This window comes from Atta cephalotes (genome assembly GCF_000143395.1).
Source record: "Atta cephalotes unplaced genomic scaffold scaffold00033, whole genome shotgun sequence".
In the NCBI taxonomy this organism is placed as follows: Eukaryota; Metazoa; Arthropoda; class Insecta; order Hymenoptera; family Formicidae; genus Atta; species Atta cephalotes.
The window spans coordinates 395,001-420,334 of record NW_012130097.1 but is presented as its reverse complement, the minus strand read 5'-3'; the positions used below and the strand labels follow the sequence as shown (position 1 = coordinate 420,334).

The window sequence follows — 25,334 nt, the reverse complement described above, 5'->3', positions numbered from 1 at the left end:
TGAATTAATGTGATTTCTTCCTTTTCTCCACGTTGGAGAAAAAAAGAGAAAAGATAAACTGTGCAAGAAGTTCAGCTAAAAAAAATAGGCCTATTGCATCGTGTGCACTAGTTCACACAGAGAGTTCATTGATAAAAAATAGGCTTATTATTATTAATTACCATAAGAGCATCAAATTATACCGAATCATAATTTATCTCGATCTAGTTGACAAATATCTCTAGGAGTTTGCAATATATACGATTTCTTTGCCTAAATTTTCCTTTTATTTATTTTGAATAAAAGTGGAAACTTGATTTTTCAGGCCAAATAATGTTTCAGTATTTTAAATCCGAGAATTGCAGAACGGAAGGCTGTCCGTTGGTCCCTCCTTGCGTACGCTCATGTGATGAGACGTGCTCACACCGAGTTTAAAGACGATCGCGCGATCCTCTGGCCTGTCGTCGACGCGATCTCATTCCGTTGGCTACGTCATCCGGACGAATAAGCGAGCGACAATGGAATCGCGCAATTTCATTTTCTCCTTACTGCTAGTTTGCGACGCGTTACTTTGCGGTTCGCTTAAATCGCGGCCGACCAATTCAGCCGCGTGCTCGCGCTTAAACGATTCTCCGAAAGCTGCCGTAAATATGCTGCATCCTTCGGAGAGGGTCGAGATACGATGAAACGCAAGAATAGGATACGAGAGACGTGGAAAAACGCGAAAATCTAATCTGCAAGTCTAATCTGCAAATCTGATTTTTGCACTTTTGTTGATTTTAACAAGTTCATTTATTAATTTAAATTGCTTACTTATTAATTTATTCATTTTTAATAGTTCTTCCTATAAAACGTGCTGTTTTAATTCTTATTTTAAATTAACAAACTATCATTTGCGATAATTATTGACTTGAATATTATTATACAACTATTTGAATAAAAAATAAAAAATTATAAGAAGACAAAACGGAGGCCTACATTACCATCTTTTTCTCTATTATTTATCTTTTTTTTATTTTTTATTTTATATTTATACGCTTTCGCGCGATGTATTTTATTTTCCGCGCTCATAAGTCTTAATATGTTGCGATCGATACTCGTTATCGAACATTGGCACGCGGCTAACACCATTTAAGAGATCTTATCTCTGATAAAGATGTCGAAAGTGCAGTGCATGCGTATTAGACACTTCGTACGTACTGTGCAAAGTGCGACGTGAGTGAATGGTAATGTTTCTAAGATACGTCCCCAACTTCCACATTCATTACATCATTATACCATTTACATATCATTAAAAAAAAGTGTTAATTGTAACGTAAAGCTTTTAAATGAGATATTCGTTTGGTAAACTTGTAAATATATGCAGCTCGTTAATTATGCATTCGATTTTTCGCCTTGGGTCTTCTCGTTTTATCCTAACTACTTTTCAAGCAAGTAGGTCGCAATTATATCTTTTTTTTTTTTAATATATCAGTATCCTGCACGCATACATACAGCGATGTAATATCGTAATGACGTAACTGCGCGTCGCACGGGAAAAGCATAAAAGTCACGCGAGTTGACGATTGCATCGGATTATAATATTATCGGCTGCTCGTGATTCAGTTCCCATCGGCACGCGCGCGACCGGTTTCGTAACATTTCGTCGCAACAAAACGCCCGACGATCATCGCCGCGGTTAGAGATCCTATAATAAGAGTCTGGATTCAAAGCGGATCAGTCTTTTGATTGTCATTTCCCGTATAATACCGAATTTTTCAGAAATATTTCAACTGAAAAATGAAACATTTCATAAAAGACACAAAATGTATCTGCAATATATGTGAGATAGTTCTAGAATAGCAAAATGTATTCCTAGCACAAATCCTTCCAGCAGTATTGCAATGTTCCAACAATATTGCAATAGCATTGTAAATTGTTGCAAGATTATTGAAAGATTATTGAAAAAAATCTGTAACTTTTCTGAAATATTACCAAAAGATTGACAGCTGAAACCTTTCTAAAATATTTCAAAAATATTGCTGAAAATTTATTAAAATAATTTTGAAATTGTTCCCAGAAATATTACACATCTTTGAATTAATTTTCATACAAATGAAACTTATATAATTCCAAAATAGATTTACTTTCATCTTGGATTGTCCTGGAGACCAATTTTGAATTCTTGCTTTCAAGGAATCATTTGATTATAGAACACAGATAAATATCTCATCATGCTTATTTATTGCAGAATTCTTGCAGAATTGTTTCACATGAAATATGAAAAGTTGAAATGATTTTTGTAACGATTGATTCTAAAAATTTTTTTGCAACAATTATTACTGATTCATTTAATACATTTAATAAATTTGGATAACTTCGTACATTTTCGAGTAGTGAAAGAAAGAAAGAAAAAACGAGATGGATAACTATATATCTACTATTTTTTATTCACTTTTGCCAAATTTTTATTATAGAATAGATCTCTGACGATTATCGAAAAGCAGTGCGCTCCAGCAAGCACAATTCGTTAATAAAACACTGACATACGCGCTCTCCGTAATAGCATTTTTATTCATAATGAAATGCGACAAGCAGTTCGCGTTGTTAAGTAATGCGAGGCATCGCGCGTAATATGCACGTTGCACCGCGTGTGACCTGAATTGTTTATGCAGACGATCGTCTTGCATTGAATCTGCGAGAGTAATTTATCCAGGCATAGAGGAGGCTGCACGCGCTTCTTTTCCTCCTTTCTCTCCGTTTCTTAAATAAGAGTCTTCATTCGAAGAAAATCAGAGGTAATTTTCTCGATTGACTTAATTGACCGTTTCTTATTTTAAGTGTTTGTCAAATAGCAAGATCGTCTATATGAGTTTAGCAATTCATGAGCTGCATGTGGCAAGATCTATTTAACCCATGCAGCTCGTACAATCAAGAGACGTATAATGTAGACATGTAGACATAATTTTAAAGTCTACAGCACAATGCTGCTATAAATATTGGTCTCTTATAGCCGGCAGAAAAACTGTTTGTGCAAGTATCGAAGAGTAATGGATTTCTAATGTTAAGAGAGAAATTGAGCAAACGATACCGTTAATTAAAGTCAAGGCATTTAAATCACTCATGACATCGCTAGTACCATAATTTTTTTACTTTATAAAATTTTAGTTGTACCATGTCTTGAAAATGCATTAATGAATGTACATTTGTGTCAAGTTATCTTTTTAATTCTGCGTTCACATAAAACAACTGATTATATTTTTCAAAAACTTTTTTATTTCTCAGATCAGTAAAGGAATTTTAATGATTATTTAAAGTCTACAAATGTTTGACAGCGATATAATATATAATATTTGGCTTTAAAACATATATTTATTATATAAAATAATTGTTGAAAGTTTCTTTTTAATTGGGAATAAAACATTGTTATAATAGACTTTATATTATCTTATGGTATTCTTTAAAGAAGTAGAATTTACGTTTAAAAAGTTATTTGGCTTTTAAAAAAAATTCTACAAAATAGTCTTCATTTGTAAAAACTTATTTATTCTATAATGCTATTTATTCTATAGTGCAAGTATAAGAGTTTAATAATAATGACTTTAATAATAATTAATTTTAATTTTAAAAAATTATAAAAACGATTTTTTTATAAGAACAAAAAAAATTATTGTAGACATGGTTCAACAAAATGATAAACCTTTGCTTTTTTCTATTAAAATGTATCCCAAAATTATATATTTCTCGAATATTAAAACTATTTTAACTATGATTTTCGGATTCACAAGTGAAACTGAGCAAAAAGGGATGAATGTAACAATTCCTGCGTCTTCTCAAATGTCTAATGCTTCTTTTCCAACTGTGTATCCAATACTGTATATTTCTTGATAGGTCACTGATACTACTTTGTAAAACGCACAGATCATTTGTGGCACGTACCATGTCTAGATCTTTCCGGCGAACGCTTGATTTTCCGATGGTCGCGCAAGAATTATTCCTCGACCAAGTCTCTCGATTCGTGTCTGGTGTCCTTCTGATCCGTGCGTCGCGACGTACCACGTCTAATATACACCTCTCTACGGGGTGTCCACGGCGTTTGTACCCCCGTCTTCGCCCCCGCGTTCTCGATCCTCGTCAACGATCACGTTATCGCCACCCTCTTACCACTCATATATCCATGGCCGTGTGGCTATTACTACAAGCACGTCATGAAGCTGCCCCAATTGTACGATTCGTACAGAAATAGAGTCTGCAATCTTCTGAGTAATGAGTAACCGCCGTCTAACTTTTTCTTACAACTCGTGAGCAAACCTCTTGATCTCGTTTCAACTCCCCTCGTAGCATCCATCTTAGGGATATTCCGTCACGGAACGCGTGCGCTCATCCCGTCTTTCTTCTGTTTACTTAATCTACTCGCGATGATCCTTTAATGCTACGACGCCCGATGATGTGGGTGGATATCAGCTTCACGTACACAGAAGCAGATGATTAGTGGCAATTTTAGGGCACGTGGAGACACCGACCGATGCCACAGCGCAATATTATGTTTCATCCACGTGTTGACGTGATGCAGGAGATGCTCGATGCGTCATTCGACGACACAATCGTCGAATTTTCGTGAATAGAGATTTGAAAAGTACGTCAATAACGAAAAACTTGTTAACGTGCTTTATAATATTTCTGACTAGTATTTTCGCTACGCTGGAAAAATAATAATATAATAATATGTGATCGAGCATATATAGTAAATGTAAGAGAGATTCACAAAATTAAGAAAAGAAAAAAGGCGGACAAAATAACGCTCAAAAACTATATCTTTGATAATAATGGAATGACATCTATGTGGATGTGTTGTAGTTGATGTAGAAATTATAATTAATAGAACTATAAACTAATTAAAAATTTTTATTCTTATAAAAAATATATTTAATATAATATATAGTTATATATATATACAAGGAATAGACTTTCAAAATGCGTTTTGTCCAAAATTTGTAATCTTCGGAAAACGAGAAAGAAAATAATTCTGCACATAAGAAAATGATACATTTTGCAGAAAATAATATATGCATAATATTTGCAATGTTAATCAGTAGAATGTGAAATTAAACAAAACTGCTAAAAATGTAAAACAAATGCATTTTGTTTGTCTCTAGTTAAAAAACATAATGCACTTCACAATGTCTATGTTTTTTCAGCAAATAAATTAACGATGAAAAAATGCTTTCTAAACATTTGAGAGTAATTTATAATATGAATCTTCGAACATTGAACACTATGCCATCTCTAATTAAAAAAAATGAAATTTTGGACAAAAATGCATTTTGGAATTCTGCTCTTCATATATAGGAGAGATTGGGGAAAGTTGCAAGATGTACTAATTCGAATTTTGATATTTTACTCATAAACATCCTAAAATTACACTTTTTTTGCAAATAGTATCATAAATCTAAATAGTTGCGTCATATGTATTAAAAGAATATATATTAAAAGAAATAAACATATATGTTATAAATAAAGAAATATATTTTTCTAAAAATTAGTATAACTCTCCCCAATCTTCCCTATATATAAAACTAAATACTATTATAACAATTTTATAAAAGCAAATAATGCCAACCTAATAATAGTAAAATAGTATATTTCTCAGATATATTCCTCAGATATATTATTTTATCTATTCCCTGTATATAAATGGATAATATAAGTAGATATAAATATATTTTAGCCAATCGTATGTCTAGTAAATATATATATTTTTCTTTTTTTTTTTTTAACATCATACGAAGTCTCGCCTGTAATCGAGGTTTTTATTAGTTACTCACGATGTGAGCATGCCAATATATTCATGTATTCGACGTAATTGAATGACGTGCGTTCCTTTAAATCTGGAAAATCAATTTTCTTCAGTCTCTGGTGTATAGAGCTGTCATTATGTTACTTTTAGAAAAATGTATGTGTATTGGATGAATATAGATTTAAGGATTCAATGTTTCGCAACGAAATTCAATTACTATCGATAACTGTGCTTAAATTATCTGACAAAACACGTGAAATAAGAATTATCAGAGAGTGACAGTGTCAAAAGAATCCATGAAAAATGGACGAAAAATGGACGAAAAAATAATATAATCTTAGAAAAAATAAAAATTGTACAATTTAGCATTCGTTCGATAAATGCAAAAACAACTATGGACTTTGCACGGCACGTAATATTGTCCAGTTATTTTTCTTTTCTAGAGCAGCGGAGATTTCATTTCTCTCGAGGAGCAAAGTCTAGAACGTCCTGAGTGACTATAGGTGCGAAGAATGGCAATTCCGCGAAATTTACTTGCATTGCGATCGCAATCAGCTTGAAAGAGAAATTATCTATGGAAAAACTTTGATCGAAAATCCCATGCGAACTTGCGAAAAAATAATTTTTTTCTTTCTTTTATTGTAAGTATATGTATACTTGTGAGAATCTATGTTTTAATATTTATAGTGCCAACCAATCAAAAATTTGAGACTGTATATTATAAAATTTAAGAATGTTTTCCACTGAAATGAATATTGTTTAAAAGTCTCATTCATGTTTTTTCTTAATTTAAAAGTAATAGGTATTATATTTAACACAGTTATGATTAGTATAATATTGTTTTGTTTTCATGAAAATGAATTACAATCATAAAGTTTTTTTTTCAAAAGTTGAGTTGTGAATTAGATGAAAAATTCTTTCATCATCAAAAATAAAGAAACTTTTTTATTGTAGTCAGAATACTTAGATGAAAAAAACGGCTATTTTGACGAAAAAAGTGTTTAATATTCTTCAGTGTTTTTTATCTTATAAAAAATATTTTTTCAAACAGATTGGAACTTTTAATCAAAGTTTTTACATTATTTTGTATTTCATTATGAAACAGTGAGTAAAATAATAAAATTGTAAATATTGTGCATAAATTTGATTTCATTTCGTATAATGAACATTTTCAGTTAATTAATTAATGATTTCAAAATTTTAATTGATAACACTAATATATTTCTATCATTATCTGGAATAAAAGCACAATTACTACGAGAAAATATGCATTCAGACAGAGTCAAATTCAATCCGCATCTTTCCTCGTATCGACGTATGTCCTTGTTGCTTCTGTGACGATGTCGCAGGGAAGATTTCCATCTGGAAATCGCGCGTGTTCCTCATAAATACGCTCGCGGTGAAATCGCGCCGCGAATTTTCGCGCGAGGCCAAGACGATGCTCTGCCACGCAGCCGCGTGTTGCATGAATTCATCGCACGAAAAGCCTTTCCAATTCCTGGCATGTTTCTGTACCAGCTGCAGCGGCTTCTGTGCTGCTTCTCGGTCGCGAGCTCCCGGGTACACACTCTGCAAGCAGTTACCCGCAACCCGGTGCTAAAAGTTTTTGTGTCGTTACGACGTATGCCAATCTCCACATTCTCGACGTCATTCGCAATCGCGCACGTGCAACCGGAAGAGATCTCTCCAATTGCTAGTAGTTAAACATTTGTCGTATGGAAGCAGAAATTAAGGTTAACTCTCCAATATTCTAACGTAAACGTTAACTCTAGCTATTGATGTTGATGCAATATTTTAATGTAAAATATTTGATTTTAAAGATTTTATTTTTACAGACTAATATTCTAAAAATTCTTTGAATGATATTGTCTAATATTTCCTTTTTTGGCTGATTGTTGATACTTTTAACTGATATCATATAGTCTTAAAAAAAAATCATTATTATATCAAGAATTCATCATAAAATCGTATCATAGAAAATATATCAAATGACATAATGATTTTTCCTAAAATGATTTCAACTTAATCTTATTAATGATTTTGTGGTCTACCTGGGCGATTCTAGAGTCAAGAATTGTGTTACTTTTTATCATGTCGATATTATTCTCTGGTCGTTTGAGATTCATTATTTGCGTTTTCTTCGCCACCTGCTGCGGAGAATCTCTTTCCGTTTTTCTCCGAGAAACAGGACTCGATCGCTCGATCGGCCGCTCCAGAACCGCGCGTTAATTTTACGAGAGTAAAAGAAACGCGCGCTCGCGCGCGGCGCATTCCTCGCGATGAAATTACTTGGCGGCTATATATAGATCGGCCCCGCGGCCATTCCTCTATATATCTTATTATGGTAAATGAAAGTCCCTCAGTCGTGTGGTTACACCGGAACGATAGCCGCCATATGGGAAGCTTTTAGAAACGCGCACGAGCGTGTTATGCGCGAGTTATGCGCGGCGATACGGCTTCTCGTGCGTTACGTCGGGAAAGAGCACAGTTTAATTCCCATTCACTCGCTAAGGCGCGCATACACGCATCCATGCGTGTGCACGCATGACGATAAATTCGATGAACGCGCGGCCGAAGTTGAAATTCCGCTCGCGCGTTGTTCTTGCGTGATGTACGCTAAGGACGTGACAAGCCACACGTATTCGTCGCCGGTGTAGAAATCGCCGAGATCGCTGCCAATTCAAAACCGGTGAAACATTGACAGAACATCGAATCGTTTAAAGTGCCTTTTTCGTGTTAATGAAAAATGCTGTTTTTTAATAGCAAAATAAGTTACATAAAAATTGACGTGTTGAACAGTGAAAAATGCACGAGAATGATGTAGCGTCATGATGTAACGTTCAATTTTGAATCAAGCGACGTTGGAAGTTGAATAAATCCAACTTTCAATGACAGACGTCAAAGTGATTAAGCGTCAAATTGAGACCACGTAACTACACTGACGCTAATTATTTTTCAACGTCTTATGAAATAGTACCTTTAGGCTATGACCACAAAAAATGTACATGTACTATAATTATATGATTATATAGTCATTTTCGTTTGCCAACTGTACATATTTATACTATAAAACTATACATGATTATTACTAATATTATGGTAGTAACAATCATAATTATGACAACATGTAATTACAGTTATAAATACTATACATTTTTTCTCACATTTCTCAATCAGTGTATGGCCTTTGCCGAACGAGAGAGACGCTTCTCTTTTTTTTTCCGACAGACACTCGCGCTCTTACCTTGCAACTAATATTGCAGAAACATGCATTATTTATCGCATAGAGCGGAGAACTGAGTTTTACAAGAAACGAAGAGTTACGCGCTGCGCTAATCCTACTGCAAACGGACTAACCGATCGCTAAGTGGCACAACGATGTTGTTGCAGTCGCGATACCTGCACGATGACTAGTATAGGCGCAAACGACCTCTGCAAACATCAGTACTTAGATCTTGTCGGGAGTAGCTCTAACTCTAAATTAGCTAAATTAACTCTGACTAAGTTCTGACTGCGGTTTAGGTTTCACCGACCTCGATATTAACGCTAAATTCAATCTGGACATCACAAATTGAAATATAGTGAAGTAAAATGGAAAAGAAGACTAGCTTTCTTCACACTGAACGAAAAAATAGTTACAATTATGTACCATAATTTAACTATAACTTATATTTTAAGTGTCAATTATGTATTTTTCTGATAGAACTATAAATATTATTTCTAACATTGTGATAGTAATAACTATAATTGAAGTCAAGTGAATGAAGTTCTTAATCATAATTATTAATATTTTATTATGCAATTATAGTCCCAAACACTTTTCTCTCGACATAAAAAAGTAATTCGGTCATATATTTCTCGTGTTCTCCCAAAGAAAACTATCTCTTAAGGAAGAACCTCAACTATAATCATCGATTATTATATGGAAAGAATGTGCTGAAGTATTCAAAAATTTATCTAGATACCTACAGTTTTAGAAACAGTTTTGTTTGGATCATCAATTTAATTATGTAGGACACTTAAACTGGTTGCTACAATGTTAAGACTTTTTGCAATACTGTCCTCAACATTTAAGTATGATCTACTCAATTATTTTGATAATCTAATAAAATTACTTTCAGACCTGTATCTAAATAAATTCTTACTTATACTTTAGCAAAACCGTTCTTTGCATTACTTATTACAAGTATAGGTTATAATAGTGATCAACTTTGGGGCAAACTTTTCTATTGACTATTATCTTATTCCCATTTCTTACAATTAGTTCTAGTTGAGGCCAGTTATTCATAGTCTATTCTTATATTTGAGATTGTCTTAAGTACAACCCTAAGATGTCATAAGGCAATCAGAGGACTACATTAGCATCTTAAGACATTACTTAAGACGGTCTTAAGAATGGACTATGAATACTTTGAGGCAAAGCGTCATAGGCGCTTAATTATACAAGGGGACAATGAACGTCTGTTCGAACATTTGGCTGAAAATTACATCGACCTGATGCCGCGACCATTGACTTTATGAGAGAAACTTCGCGGACCAGACAAGACGCCGCCAACGGTGGCTACAAACGACATGGCGTATTCGCCATCACCGGACCCATCGAGACCAGGAGAGAGAGAGGGAGGGGAGAGAGAGAGAGAGAGAGAGAGAGAGAGACCATTGCTGCCAGGACAATGTAAGAGTACACTGTACAGTGCGATTACGTACATGCGCATACCCGAGCGAGCTCTTGTTTTATTTGATTCCTGCCGCCGCTGCCACGCTGTCTAGGCGACTAGCTTGAGCTACGTTCTACTCTCTCCTTCCCTCTCACTCCGATTGCACACCTCTACCTCCCTTTCCCTGCATCTCCATCGCGTGTACACGCATACTTCGACTCTTTCACTTCATTGGTTTTACTTCGTCTTTCAATTCCCAGCTCTTTTTCTTTCTCTTTGTCTTTTTTCTTTATGTTTATTTCTCTCTTCATCTTATCTTTCTTTCTTTTCTATTTCTTGTCTTATCCTTCTTTTTCTCTGAACACTCTTTTCTTTTCACACAAATATTGGAAAAAAAATCTCGGTGCATTGGAATTCTGATTCAACTACAACAGATTTTATTAAAGTACTTATCTAAAACTTCGAGTTGATACAGTCTGAAAATAATTTTGTTGGAACACGAAAATAATTATGTAGAAAATTCAAGTATGATGCTGCAAATATTTTGACATTCTAGAAATCAACTGGAGCATCCTACATAATTATTTTAAATGTTCAATATAATTATTCTCAAATCTATATCTAAAATTTAATATTTAATATTTTAGCAAAACCTTTCTTTCCGTAAAAATTAGTCTATAATTAAATTTATCAAACATTCTAGTCTCGAGAATCAGAAATTCAATTACCATAACCAAAATTGTTTTGTTTGTACTTTTTGATATAACCATCCGAACGTTTTTTTCAGTGAAGTTTTTTCCTTCTATTTCTTTTTCTACAAAAGTTTTCTTCGGCACCTTCGCTCACTCTTCATCATCACCACTCTCTTTTCAACATCTCCACAGATATAAATTCTGTCCAACTCAAACTCTACAGATAATTTTAAATAATTCTATAAAAAGTACTATCTTTTTAGCGATACGCATTAATTTATATTAATATGTAAATATTGGAAGATAATACTAACAGAGAAAGAAGTTCCAATTGAGAGACAACTCAGAAAATAAAAACGACCGGCCACACCCCGAAGCGACTTCGAAATGGCTCTTCGACTTCTCTACTCTACTCTCTTTCTCTTCCTTTCTTCGACGCTGATTCGCCATCGCTTGTTTTCCGTTAAGATACTGCGGCAAGAGCGAGGACGATTTCTCGGTAAGATAAGCGAGAGTTGCTTGAATCCTCACCTCTCGCACCTGCGAATCTCGTTGTGGGGCCCCCGTTCTCCGACCGGAGCATGCACACCACAGGTACCCTTCAACACCTGGAGAGAGACCAGCTGGCAGCTGGTTCGGGTGACGAAGGCCTCTTCGCACCCGTTCTCGCCATTCTGTAGTTCCAACGCCTACTGACGTAATCAAGGCCATCTGATATCACGCGAGAATGTTGATATTGAGCATTGTTGATTAATCCTTTATTAATTCATCGAATGATAAATTTTGCATTATATAAATTCCGCTATCGCTCCCTTACTTCAAAAATGATACAATTAAAAAATTAAGTTTTTCAGAAAAAATTATGATTTAATTTTACAGAAAATCATTGATTTTCAATCAAATGATATCAGCAAAAAAAGTATTTTTTAACATGCTCAAATATCATTTTCGTTACATGACTCTTAAAAAATTTCTTTTTTTGAATTGTAAAATTTTTTTAAATTTGTTAATTTAAGTTTTGACAATATGGACGATTTTCTATGAAGTTAAATTAGTTCACTTTTGATGAATAAGAGGATGTAATGTTTACTTAACTCATTCATTAAATTCGAAAATTATTTCTTTCGAATTGTGTCTTTGAAGTAAAGAAGCATATTGTTAAAAATATTTATTATATAATACTTTTGCAACATTGTACTGCAGATATGAAACGTTACAGTAATGTTGTTACAAACTTCCGAACATTGTAGATCATTCTAGCAATAGCATATAGTAGCATCTCAGAGTTCCAGCAATATTGCAGAGTAACATTCTGAATGTTGTTGCAATCTTCTGTGTTATATGAATTATCTCCATATGTATGAAAAAATTGATATCTCGAATAAAAAAGAAATCGAAGGGGAGAATATTACTAATAGAAATACGCACTTCTCTATTCTTAGTTTTCGATAAAAAATAATTTTAACTGATTTCCGATAGATTTCTTTGACCTCGTTGGTAACACAAAACATCCTCTGTGTTTTAAAATAGCTTTCTGCAGCATAGGCGCTTTTCGCAAGATGCTCTTTGCGATAAAACGCGATGGAATTACCACTATTAATTACCGTAGAGATATCAAACTTGCCAATCGTTGATCGAGCGGGACGACGAATAGTCTTTGATCTCGGTATATCAATGATTGTGAACTCTCGGGAGAACGACCCGACGAAAAGGAAAAAAATCACAAGAACACTTTATCGAACATGTCGCCACGGCATTGCTCTCTTCTTGATTCTTCGCCAAGCCATATTCGCGCGATACTTACTTTGGAACAATAGCCCATTATCATGGTCCACAATGCGATCTGTGCGCGTGTGTAAAACAACGAATGATATTGAAAGTTCTATGCCAAAGAAGCAAAGCGACGTATCGTCTTTTTTTCCTCTTTCTTTGTCTTTCTCTTGATGTTTGTTTCTACCAATGTACATTAATTTGAATCCCTGTTTAACTTATATTTAAAAGTCCGATTCAATGTAAATTGATTCAATGTTAATTTTAATTAATCTTATTAACATATTTTTTATCTTTTTCTAGTTTTAAGAATTAAAAAGAGTAATAATCAGCGCGCAGTTTGTTTAAACTGGAAATTATAAAAATTCACACGTTCAAGCATTACTGCTTTGACGAGTATGACTCTCTTCTGCACTCATTTAATTAAATTATTTAAGAAAAATAATATTATACATACATCATAAAATCGACAGACGGCGTATAACTTAAGCTGGTACTTCTCTGTCAACTGAATTTTTAGAATGCAACTGGACAGAGAGATTTGCAGCGGTAAAATTGAGATCTCTGGAACTGGTATCATAATTTATTTCCTCTTATCGAAGTATCAACGTGGACCCCTTTTACACAAGGAATTACCTTGCGTAAATTACTACGCTTTCACGTCGGATCAGATATTCATTAAATGTTGCTTAAACTTTCCATCGAATGTATGTTGGCAATTTCTCAGATCGAGATGTCCCATGAACGTACATATTTATTCGTTCGTCCGCCGCCGCGCCAGTCGAAACGTGGTCATAAACGTGTTCCAAGCAATCGGCAATACTGAGATCGTTAATTGAATTATGAAACTGCTATCGTGATTACATGAAAGCGCAATTTCTGCTCGAGCGATCAAAAACTCTAAAGAAAAACGAAAAGGGACGGAGAGCGGACTTCGCCCTGTAAGGAAACATTCAAGATGTCGCATCATGGCGACGATATATACGGCTATTTATAGACTTTGTCGAAAGTAAGTATACTCGTCCTTGTGTACGAAGGCTCTGAATTAATTTCTTTTTAGATTACTACGCTTTGTGATTATTCCGCTGCATTCTTCGGATGTCTTTCTCCAATCAAACCGACTATTATAACTGACTATCCTTGCGATGTCTAAAACGATATTCAAATCGCGATGAATTCTATGACCAAGATCCCCGTTCATAATTCGTTTCTGAATTTTCAATCGACAGTAGCTTTTTATTTTATGATTATATGTAATAAAACACTTTTTTAGGAACTTATATACATGATTAAGTATTATTACGAAAAGAATGATTGCTAAAGTACATAGTTACATATAGATTTGAAAATAATTTTGTTAAACTATTAAAGTATTTATTGTAATTATGATATTTAAGCTCACAATTAGTGTACAAACTACAAAAGTTTTGACATTGAAATAATCAGCTTATACGTCCTACATAATAATTCTTTGATGGTCCAAATAAAATTATTTTCAGATATTTATATCTAATTAAATTTTTTCATTAAAATCGTTCTTCCTGTCGTATAAACATAAAAATCAATTGTGGGATGCTCAATTTAAACTAAGGAAAAAAAAATTAAAAAATTATATCGACATATATAATTTTTTACATTTAGATTTGGGTTTTATATTTAGGTTTTTAATTCTGTAAAAGTTATGAAGAAATTTCGGAACTGTACTATCCCTAATTCCATTAGTCCATGGTCGTACATCTTAATCAAAATTAAATAGTTAAATTAAATAATTAAAAAGAAGTAACATTAACAAGATTCGAAATAATTGGATATGAGAATTCGATCGAATGATTAAAAATTTCTAATTTGAATTAGAGATATTTAATATTGCTGATTTTTATCGATCTTTTCGAATTTTCCTCTTTTGAAAATACAGTCCCTGAGAAATGAGTCGCGTCCACGTCGAGAGCTCGGCGGCATGGATCGTGTTCCAGCCAGCACGATAACGAGCTGCACGAATGCACCGTACGTTCTGAGGTGCCAAGCGGTCTACCGGTGCAAGACTCGAGCAAAAACTAGTCCAGCTTACCAGTCCCGGACACGCCCCAACAGCTTCTCTTGGCTGTAGTTTCTTCCTTTTGCCCTCGCCAACTCCGGCGATTTCCCATCCCGAACGAGAGTCCGATTTTTCCTTTACTACGAAAGGAAGCCGATCCCCCCGACGATGAGAAGAAAACCAGCGACTTGATGCCGATGATCGTCGAGTTAGCGCGATCTACGTGCTTTCTGGACACGATCGTACCAGAGATGGCCTTGGGCCGAACCAGCGACGACCTTGGCACGTCGTATGCTTATATAGACATGCTCCTTTATGGCAGAGATGAGCTACCTCTTTTTTGAGCGTTCTTGGTGCCATGTTAATCGCCGATTTATGTTTGGAAATGAAATTATTTTTAGATTCATATCTTAAACTTGTTCTTAAAAATCAAAATTTTTTTGCTGCATTGTTGGCGTGATTATTTTGATAGTCTAACAAAATTATTTTCAAATCTGCAACGTATCCAGCAAAATTTGAAATCTTTCAACAAAATCATTCTTTCCATGTATTAATATTTTATTGTTTAATTATCTAATCGAGCAATTTGTTTAGTTAAATATAACTAATAAGATTTTTCGCGTGGTATCTTTAATTATTACACGAAAACGCAAGCAGAAATACAAGAGCGCTTTAAAAGCGCATGTGGATTTCTAAGACTCCCGCGAAAGAAAAATCGAACTCGAATAACCACCACCGGTGGTCGATCCACACGATCGAGTACTTATTAATTATCGCATAAATTGCGTGTACGCTGAAGAAGTTCGCTCGCTCATACGATGTAAGGCGAGGCCTGGGCTTGTAGAATTTCTACGACGGCGTTTGCGAAATCCGATTATCTCTGCCAGTAATTGAACGTGCGCCGCAAGCGGCGAGGCTAGCGCGTGACTTAAATAGTACGGAAGATCATCGTTATTCGATCTAAATCACGAGCAGAAAATTATTATGGATAGCGGCGGCGCGTCGCGTCGCATCTCCACCGCTCGCAGTAGAACCGGTCAATTATCAGACAGGCGCGACGGATAAATGCCTCCTCCCCATAGCATAGATCATTTCAGCAATATTGCAACGTTTCAGTAATATTGCAAATGAGCTGCAAGCTTCTGTGCTATATGGACCATCTTCTCACTTATAAAAAAAGTTCCTTGCAGTGTTAATTCAAATGTTCTTTGCATATAATGTCAAAGTTTAGACTTACTTTGGGTTATAGTTTTAATCATTTCTAGGTTGTCACTGTTTCTATTCATCGTTAATTTGATTAAGACAATGAAATTAAACAATTTAATACAAGAAAATGCATTGACTTAAATTTATTTACTAAATGCGTACATTAAAATGGACGTTTACTTTAAATCAAATCATATTGCAGAAATGAATTGATTTATAGTACGTAACACGTGGAATTGCTATTGCTCTTTTAATATCTAATAATGTAGTATAATGTATAATTATGATGTAGAATGAATGGCAAGTAAAAAAAATCGCCGTGAGTAATGACACGAATGTTTCGAGCAAAATAATTGCATTGTTAAATATATTTTAAAGGATCAAATTTAAATCATTTTTTAGGTTAAATAATATTCCATTATTTGTAACCTCCATATGTTTCAAAATTTTTTTATTTTAATGTAAAATATGTATAATGTGGTTTAAAAAAATAACTATTTATAATCAATTCTTATTTAATTTTTAGGCGAACTGCATCTATAAATATGTATTTAATAAATAATAATTAAATTTGAGACAAATGCCTTTCTTGAGTTAAATTGTTTAACTTCATTATTTTAGCTAAATTAAAACGATATATTGAGTACGAATAGTGATTACTTTTAAAAATGCCTTCAATTCGATATAACTTATTATAAATTTAACAGTGCATTTCGCGCTAAATCTTTCGCAAGAAAGTCGCAGATATCATTCTGTGGATATAAACGCTGCATTTGATTCTTTATTTCTGTATTTTTATAAGGAAACGTACTTCTTTGAAAAACTTCACGAAACTCTATCTCTTCTCGTCTCTCCGAATCTCCAGAAAAGTCCATTTGTTCTTTCTTGTAGATTTCGCTATGAACTTAATTACAGCGATATTTTATGCGGACAGAAAATCGTAGCGAAATTAATTCGCGAACGCTAATTAGGCGTTTATCTAATGTCTCTCCGCATTATAAATGAATCGCGTATCTCTCCATAAGTAGTGAGACTGGCGTATGGTCTTTTTCGAGAAACTTCGTAGAGAAGCAGAGACAAAACAAAACGACCGATTGATGCATCCATTAGGCTATCCAGTTCGTTATCGTCATTTTGTTCAACTCGTTCAAGTTGCGAATAACACTCAACAGCTAAGTTGGTGAGAATTATCGTAAGCGAGAGACATCGTCACATCTATTTCATAAATCAAATCTTGTTTTCGTTTTCCTAATTGGAATTATCGGCACTATAGATATCTACCGGATATATAGCGAACGTGTATTATATTATAAATATATATGTAGGCGTGTCATAAATTCTGTTTAATTAGGAATAAACTAAGAATAATAAACTAAGAAAAATAGATTTATAACGTAATTATAAAATATAAAAGATAATATAGAATATGAATTTATTTTAGCGATTGATTCGTTTCATTAAATTAATTACAACTCTAAAAATTATAAAAATAATAATAATAACTAAAGAAATATATTATGCCATTGATTGCTTTTGCCAAGCTCCGATCTGGTGAACTTCACGGACTTTACTTCGCCTACACGTTGGCCGACGGTGCAAATTTATTCGGTGTATGCATCTCGTATGCAAGAGCGGTTAATACACGAGCAGCGAAAGAAGAGGAAGAAATACGGGTGGGATAGTCGGCAATCTTCATTGAAGATCGGTCGGCAAGCTGGCAAGCGGTCGCACGGCCATCATTGTCGGGAGAGGGAGGAAGCAAGAAGAAGAGAACACAAAAGTCGATCGGAAAGAAGCACCGGCTGTTTCGAAAGGGGGACCATGAATTCCAAAGTGGACGAGGATTCAGTTAACGTTTAAATACTTTGCGCGATGCCAATTTTAATTCGTTTCGTCGAACGGAAGATCAGAATACTGCTCTTAGTGACAAAAAAGAAACTATACGAAAGAACCGAATAATTACATTTACGATGCGATTAGAACTTTATAAGTGCGATAAATATTATTTCGGGCTTAGTTTACATCGACTTTACGATTTCAGTCATGTTTTGTTATGAAATTTTCATCTGTAAAACATTCGTGTACACATCCGTTATCTGGATAGCCTCTTAGGATCGTTAATAATACTCGAAACTAAAGAAAAGAAAAAGAAAATACTTGTTAACTCCAGAATGGCGCGTTGACGCCATTCTTATGTACAGCGTGCGCTTTTTCCCAGAATTCTTTCATCTCTATCTTTCATCTCTATAAAATGGTTGTAAAAAACACTAGCGGCGGTAATTATAATCTTTTATCGTTCTTATCTTAAGACCGTTTTAAGTAATGTCTTAACGCAATCCTCTGATTGGTTCGTCATACCTCAAGACAGAACTTAAGATGATCTTGACTTAAGATGATCTATAAAAACTGACTTTGAATACCTTTGATTAGTTTATGACATTTTAAGACTGTACTTAAGACGGTTTTAAATATAAGATCCGATTATAAATACCAGTCCAAGACTACAACAGGCTAATCTTGTTCTATGTTTTGTGTTGGACCAAAAATGACTAGTCTTGTTCTAGTATTCGGAAAAAGTCATCTGTTTTTGTTCAACTGTGTAATTGCTTCTCTTTAGCACCGATTATATCTCTCGCATTCATTATGTGTCATCATCTCGTTGTAGACTTCTCAGACATCTGCGATTCTGTCTACTCGTGTTTATTTTTGGGCCCTCTTTTCTCCCTCCCCTTCTTGCTCTTAGATCTTTTTTTCATGACGCGTGCCGTCAAACCAGTCCTTTACGGTTCACCATTCCAAGAAAACCGGACCTTCTAATATGTCACATGCTTACTACAAAAGTATGACGTATTCTACGCACTCTCGTTTTGTGGCGAATGTTTTTTGCGTTTATCTGTTTTTTTTTTTTCGTGCACAGCTATATGCCTCAGCTGATGAGTCACGATTATTTCTAGCATTTTTTTATTATCCTGAAAAAAAAAAGATTTTTCTCCACTGTGCTCCACTTTGTTAATGATCGTCGTGCGATAGATCATCGTCGTTTAACACACCGCGCACCGTGAGATATTTCTCTTTAAACTTTTTAAAGTCAGATATCTGCCTGCAGTTTTGAGCAAAAATACTGGGCACCTTATTTATTAATCATCCTTTTAATCCTTAAAAACATAACATAATTTTATTCCTCTGTAATTAGTCATCACAATGAATTACATTTTAAAATTAATATATTATAGAATTTTAATGATTTAAAACGTTCAAATGCATTTTCTGGAAAACTGTTTTTTTAGTTATGTCGCAAAGAACGTATTTTCTTTCTGGAAAATTATTTTAATTGTTGTAGCAAAGAAGCGATATTTTTAAAATTCCACCTTGAGTTGGGACTAATAATAAGTCTCAAGTCTCAAGACCATATAAGAACTTAGAGAGCCGGCTTTTTCTCGCAGCATGTTTGCGTTATCATTTAAGTATGCGGCCGTAATCATACGGTATTTGCAAAGGGATTTCCTAACTCGTGAACGATGCAGATGTACAAGTCATTTCTGACTTCACCGCTCCTCCACTTCTGATCTCGTTCTTTTTGGTTCACCGCGCACGATAGTGACTCATGATTACGCGGCAGTATAAACCACGTCTCTTTTTTTTCTTTCCTTTCTTTCTATCCTTTTTCTTTTTTTCATCGGTCGACCCTTTTTATCGAGCTAGCACCGCGATTTCACGGTGCCGCGCTCGCGACAATTAACCCTTTCACCGTTGAATTGCGCGACGAATGTGGCAGCTGTGCTCCTTGCGAGAATATCCCCATGTTTGATCGCTTAATATTTCTGTCGTGTTACAAAACACGCTGTTACTTAGGTTGTAACGGGTGCGACAACCGTGTCTTGATCGGATATACAGAAAAAGATTGAAGTTTATTTATTTGATGAGATAACGAGTTATAAAAATCGATGAGATCTCTACTAGAATATTATTTGCAGAGTTTGCAGTATAGAGATAATATATCAAATTGAATAAAGTTTTAAAATTACAATAACATTTAAAATAATACACTAGAATTATTAAATTTAACGCCGAAATCAGTTTGGCAATCAAAGTTATTACATCAAGAATGTTGCATTAATTTTGTGTACTATTAAAAGAAAGATAAGAAAATATCACTTTATATATTCTTAAAAAATATATTAGTGTTATTTTTAATTTTGTAAATATATTAATTTTTTGCAACCATACGAAAATCATAAAACTCACTTTTTTTTATGTACAGCATTGAGAAGGATGGATGTTCCAAGCAGCGCTCTATTACTCCACTCATCGATTGACAAAGATCCATTGCCGCAAGGATGCTCCGGTATTTCGATCTCAACGGATTGGATATTGACACACGGTATTGTATTGGATCCGATTATCGACAAATCCTATGCAGTATCGAATTTCGTTACGAACATGGTATCGGGAGAACTCATAACAGTACCAAGAGAACTCATGAGCGAGTTGAAATTTCGAGTCTATCGCGATCTAGGGAACGATAACGATTCCCGATCAAGTCCATTAAAGGAACATCACGGTATGATTGTGGCTGCCTGGCAATGTCCACTCTTGAAGAAGACTTTTGATGAGTTCTTCAAAACATGGAGCTTCTCCAAGTCATCCGAGTTCACTCGATCATTACGGTCAATTTTTCTATTTGTCCGTATCTACAATTCCGAATCGATCGTAGAAACGTCGCTCGAACAAGCCTTGTCTTGTTTATTGAATCAAATTCCGCGGAATCTTATCCGCGGGTCATCCGTGATAATCGAGTCCACGCCCTTTGGTAATCCCGTGTTCGCCGGCTCGATTGCACACGGTGTTATCAGTAACGTCGTCGGTGACGAAGGCTGCGTTATCATGACGGACGCGTATGCGTTTCCTGGTGGCGAGGGCGGTCCCGTTTACATCATTCTGCCGGACAGGTAATTATAATGACTCTTATAGAGAGTTCTATGTATTTATGCATATACTTGTATTTATATATGGAAATATACTGATTTAAATAGTTTGAGTTTTATACCAACAGATAAATAAAATGTATAAATAAAATGCATTCTAATCAAATCATTCTAATCGGAATTCTGATTACCGGAATAAAATTTCTGATTACTTCGATCAGAATGTTTGACAGATATATAATGTATATTAATGTAATCGCAAATATATAAAATTTTCTAATAATTTTAAATATATAAAATATTGCAATATATAAAATATATTGGATATAAAAAATATATAAAATTTTCCAATAATTTAAAAAATCTAAGTTATCTCTTAAGGAAATTTCAATAAAGATAACTAATCGCACGCAATAATAAAATCGATGGTTTATCTTATCGTAAAAATTGTTTAAAATTGTCTCATTATAAGCTATGTTTTTTTAGCAAACACAGAATTATCAGTGGCATGGTGATAGCGCCATTGAGCTGGTGTCGCGGGGAATGGGTGGATTACACTTTTGCCGCTAATCTTATGCCGTGTGTACTTAACATTTTACGGAAGAAAAATCTTCCTTGTCGTCCGATTACATATCAAGAAAATATAGATGGTTTGTTATTGAATGTTATCTTCTATTATTATCTACATCCGCAAAGATGTTTTTGTCATTCTTTTTTATATAGTGGCATTAGATAGAGGCGTTGTGCTCGTTAGATGTGGAATTAATTGGGGTACGGGCGTCCTCGTGCATAAGGATACTGGTACATTCCTAACATGTTCGCACGTCGTCGCGGAGGTAAAAATTGAATTCTTTATAAAGAAATATTAATAGACATATTTATTATCCACATAAAAGTGAAAAATAGAAAATACGCAGTATATTATAGCACGCAATATGAAAATATTAAATATTAAATTTATTCTGCATGATAAAGTGTATGGCAATATATCTCTCATCGGATTATTAATATTTTATTTGCAACGTTAAACATGTTTAATAAAATGATAACTAAGTCAAAATGAACTCTGATAGGCGTCAGAAAGAGAGATATCGATTATAATGAGGCCGGACAAGACCAATTCATGTATCCGGGCAAAATTATTATACAGAACACCAGAGAATCAACCCTATGACATCGCTGTATTGAGGATGGATCCGCAAGATGTGGATCCTTCGCTAAAATCCGTACGCTTGTCTCATACTGCAATTTTAAATAAGGGTAAGTATTTAGCATTGTTAAATCCTTTTTGTTTCATCAACAGGCATCGGAAACGATGTATTGGCTATCAATAATTTTAACCGCTTCAAATAGTTCAAATTGTTATTATTTGGAATTACAGTATATCGAAGCTTACTCTCGTGGTTTTCTTCGTAATAAGAGGAAATTAGCAATATCCAGCAGCGTGTTAAACAGTTTCCTGGCGCCTCAACGCCAGGGACATTGACCTTCTTCCATCAGAACAGAAATAACATATAATTGTAAAAAATTGGGTCAATTAATCGTCGTTGAGGGTGAAATTGATATTTGGCCTCATTCTTTCAACTTAGAAACCGACACATAAGTCATCCCATTTACCCGATTGCAATAAAAGTCTATTGCCACACATTTTATAAGAGCTTTATTGAGTATGTTACATGAGCAGTGACGCAGAATTTTCAAAAGCACTCGCTTTGCAAGCAAAAATAAACAGAATTACATTGATATTCAAATTATTAATTATAACTTTTTAAAAAAATTGTCAGATTTTATAATTGAATCACTTTTTGAAAATATTGAGAAAAAGTCTATATATTTTCTAAAATTTTTTCTATTTATGAATTCTGAAATATTCTAAGACTTCTATGATTTTTCATCTTATAATTTTTTAAGTTTAAGGTATTTTTTAAAAAATTTTTATTTCAAAATACAATTAATTCTCAAAAATATTATACGAAATTTTTTTTACTAGAGAACTATATTTATAATACTTAGAGTCACTCCCGTTTCAGTTAAAGTCGGGTTGAATTACTACATTCAATTCTGGACACTCGATGGACAATTCGAGCTAACAAGTGCGTTTCGTGTGCTTGTAGGCGAGCCAGTAGTTTCCATAGGATTTCCGTTCTCGTCGTCCATCCGGCCGACTATCAGTAGTGGCGTAGTCTCCAAGTCGATGGACTGTGCACTCCTGACGACCTGTTGCGTCCAGAGCGGTACCAGCGGCGGACCGATCATCAATCGTACAACCGGGGATATGCTGGGAATGGTCGTATGCAACGTCCTCTCTTCGGATGGCACCACACTCTACCCGCGGATGAGTTTGGCGGTGCCGGCTACCATACTGAGCGGGCCCCTACGGGAATACTTGCGCACTGATAGTCAGTAAACAAATTTAAATTGACCCTGACGATCTAACGACTATACAATTTGGACGGAATGAACTGTAAGCCTTCCACACTGCAAAGAGAGGCAAATGAAACTTGTGCGCGCTCAAGCGGATTTTTTAATTTAATTTAATTTAATTTTTTCTGCAAACACAGAATCATATCATGTCATAAATAATATTGGATAAAAAGAATAGCTTTGTTGAAATATTTAAAAATTTAACTAGATACACAGATCTGAAAATAATCTTGTTTGAATATCAAAATAATATAAATATTCCAGAATAATATATAAATATTCCAGAAATTTAAGCAGCTGTGATCAATCAATGGAAGTTAGTGAAAAGAAGAAAGTGATTAGAAGAATATTCAAACGAGAACAAAGTGATATATTACTTAAAAAGGATTCCATTTAGAATAAAAAGTATTCAAGATATTTTTATTACATGTTCTTTATTTTATTTGATTTCTATTTCAAAATTGAGGACTGCACCGTATATACAATATGTATACTATATAGATACATTCGAGACAAAATTAAGAATAAAATTTCGAAGTAGATTTCGTTTTTTAATTATAAATAATTTTAGAATTATAAATAATTCTAAATATTCACGTGATTTAGGCATTTTTTAATATAAATATTTAAACATTTATGATCGAGCTTATAATTAAGAAATAAAACCTTAATTGCAATTTTATTATTTATGATTTCTGTTTTATTTTGTCATTTGGAAAATTAGACTAGAATCACTTCTTAAATTAATTTTAAAAATTTAAAATTAATTAATTTTGACTTTTCTGAGCGTTTTGAATCAAATGGCAGAAAACAGCTGATTTATTTTGCTTTTTTGTTTTTTTTGCAGATCCCAACGTGCTTCGAGCTTTCACGTGTGACGATGCGATAGTATGCAAGATTTGGGACTTCTATCCTTTCTTACCAGCCAAACTGTGAAAGGAGAGCACAAGATAAGAGCAATTCAATAATTTAAACTTTAATCCGTTCAATTAATTACATAAAGAATTAACTCTTTGCTATTCGGTCCGCGCTTTTTTATATCGCGTCTCTGTCGTGTCACGGACAAATATATCAAACTATTTGTATTGCTGAACGTTTCTCTGAATCACGTTGGACTTGCCAATTTCAGGCATGACACGTCGCGAGCTCAATCTCGCGTCGAATCTCGTTGAATAATGTACGCCATTGACCGAGTTTAATGCAAAGAGAAAGTTTTTCGTGACGTCAAATGCGGCGATCAGTGTGCAAAGCGACACGAGTCAACGATCCTTTGGTATACACGATACATAAGGACACACTTAATTTTTAGTCCTGATGAAAAAAATCGGGAGGCAGGATAAGATTATATTAGAGGCAGATTATTGAGAAATTAAATTGAATACGCTGAATCATTATTCATGTTTATTTTACTTTTTTTAAAATTAGGTATAGCTATATGACGCGGTCACAATATATTGCCTTATACACTGCACTCGATACTTACAAAAAAATCACACGGTCAGACGATCGTAAGTAACGATTGTGAGGAGTGCAGGGTGACAGATAGTCGGAGATGGTAAAAAGCAATTGCAATTGACAGAGATTCATCGTGTACAACATCGTTCCATGCACACCATTCCGTATATACAAGTTCGAACGAATTTATATGCTAGCTAGAAAATAAGTTACGTTGTATCACTATTAATTTTGCTCGCTCCTGAATTCCCTTCTTCCTCTAATGCACTAGGAAAAACGGAGGAATCTACAACCTCATGAACGTATCTTCGAGAACGACGATAGTGGATGCTTTTATGATGCTATAATTTCATATTCCTTTTTATCTCTTATCTTTTTTCTTCCCCTGCGCGAGATGAACGTCCAGGCGAAAAA

The 25,334-nt window shown here is 34.3% G+C and overlaps 1 protein-coding gene across 1 annotated transcript; it reads left to right on the top strand.

Annotated features, from left to right (window-relative positions):
• The first annotated feature begins 20,388 nt into the window (after positions 1-20,388).
• LOC105621327 (peroxisomal leader peptide-processing protease-like) lies at positions 20,389-24,401 on the top strand. Its single transcript, XM_012202792.1, has 6 exons — positions 20,389-21,065; positions 21,528-21,691; positions 21,765-21,877; positions 22,115-22,301; positions 23,156-23,440; positions 24,313-24,401. The coding sequence occupies exons 1-6, from the start codon at positions 20,389-20,391 to the stop codon at positions 24,399-24,401; spliced, it is 1,515 nt and encodes a 504-aa protein (XP_012058182.1).
• The last annotated feature ends 933 nt before the right edge of the window (positions 24,402-25,334 follow it).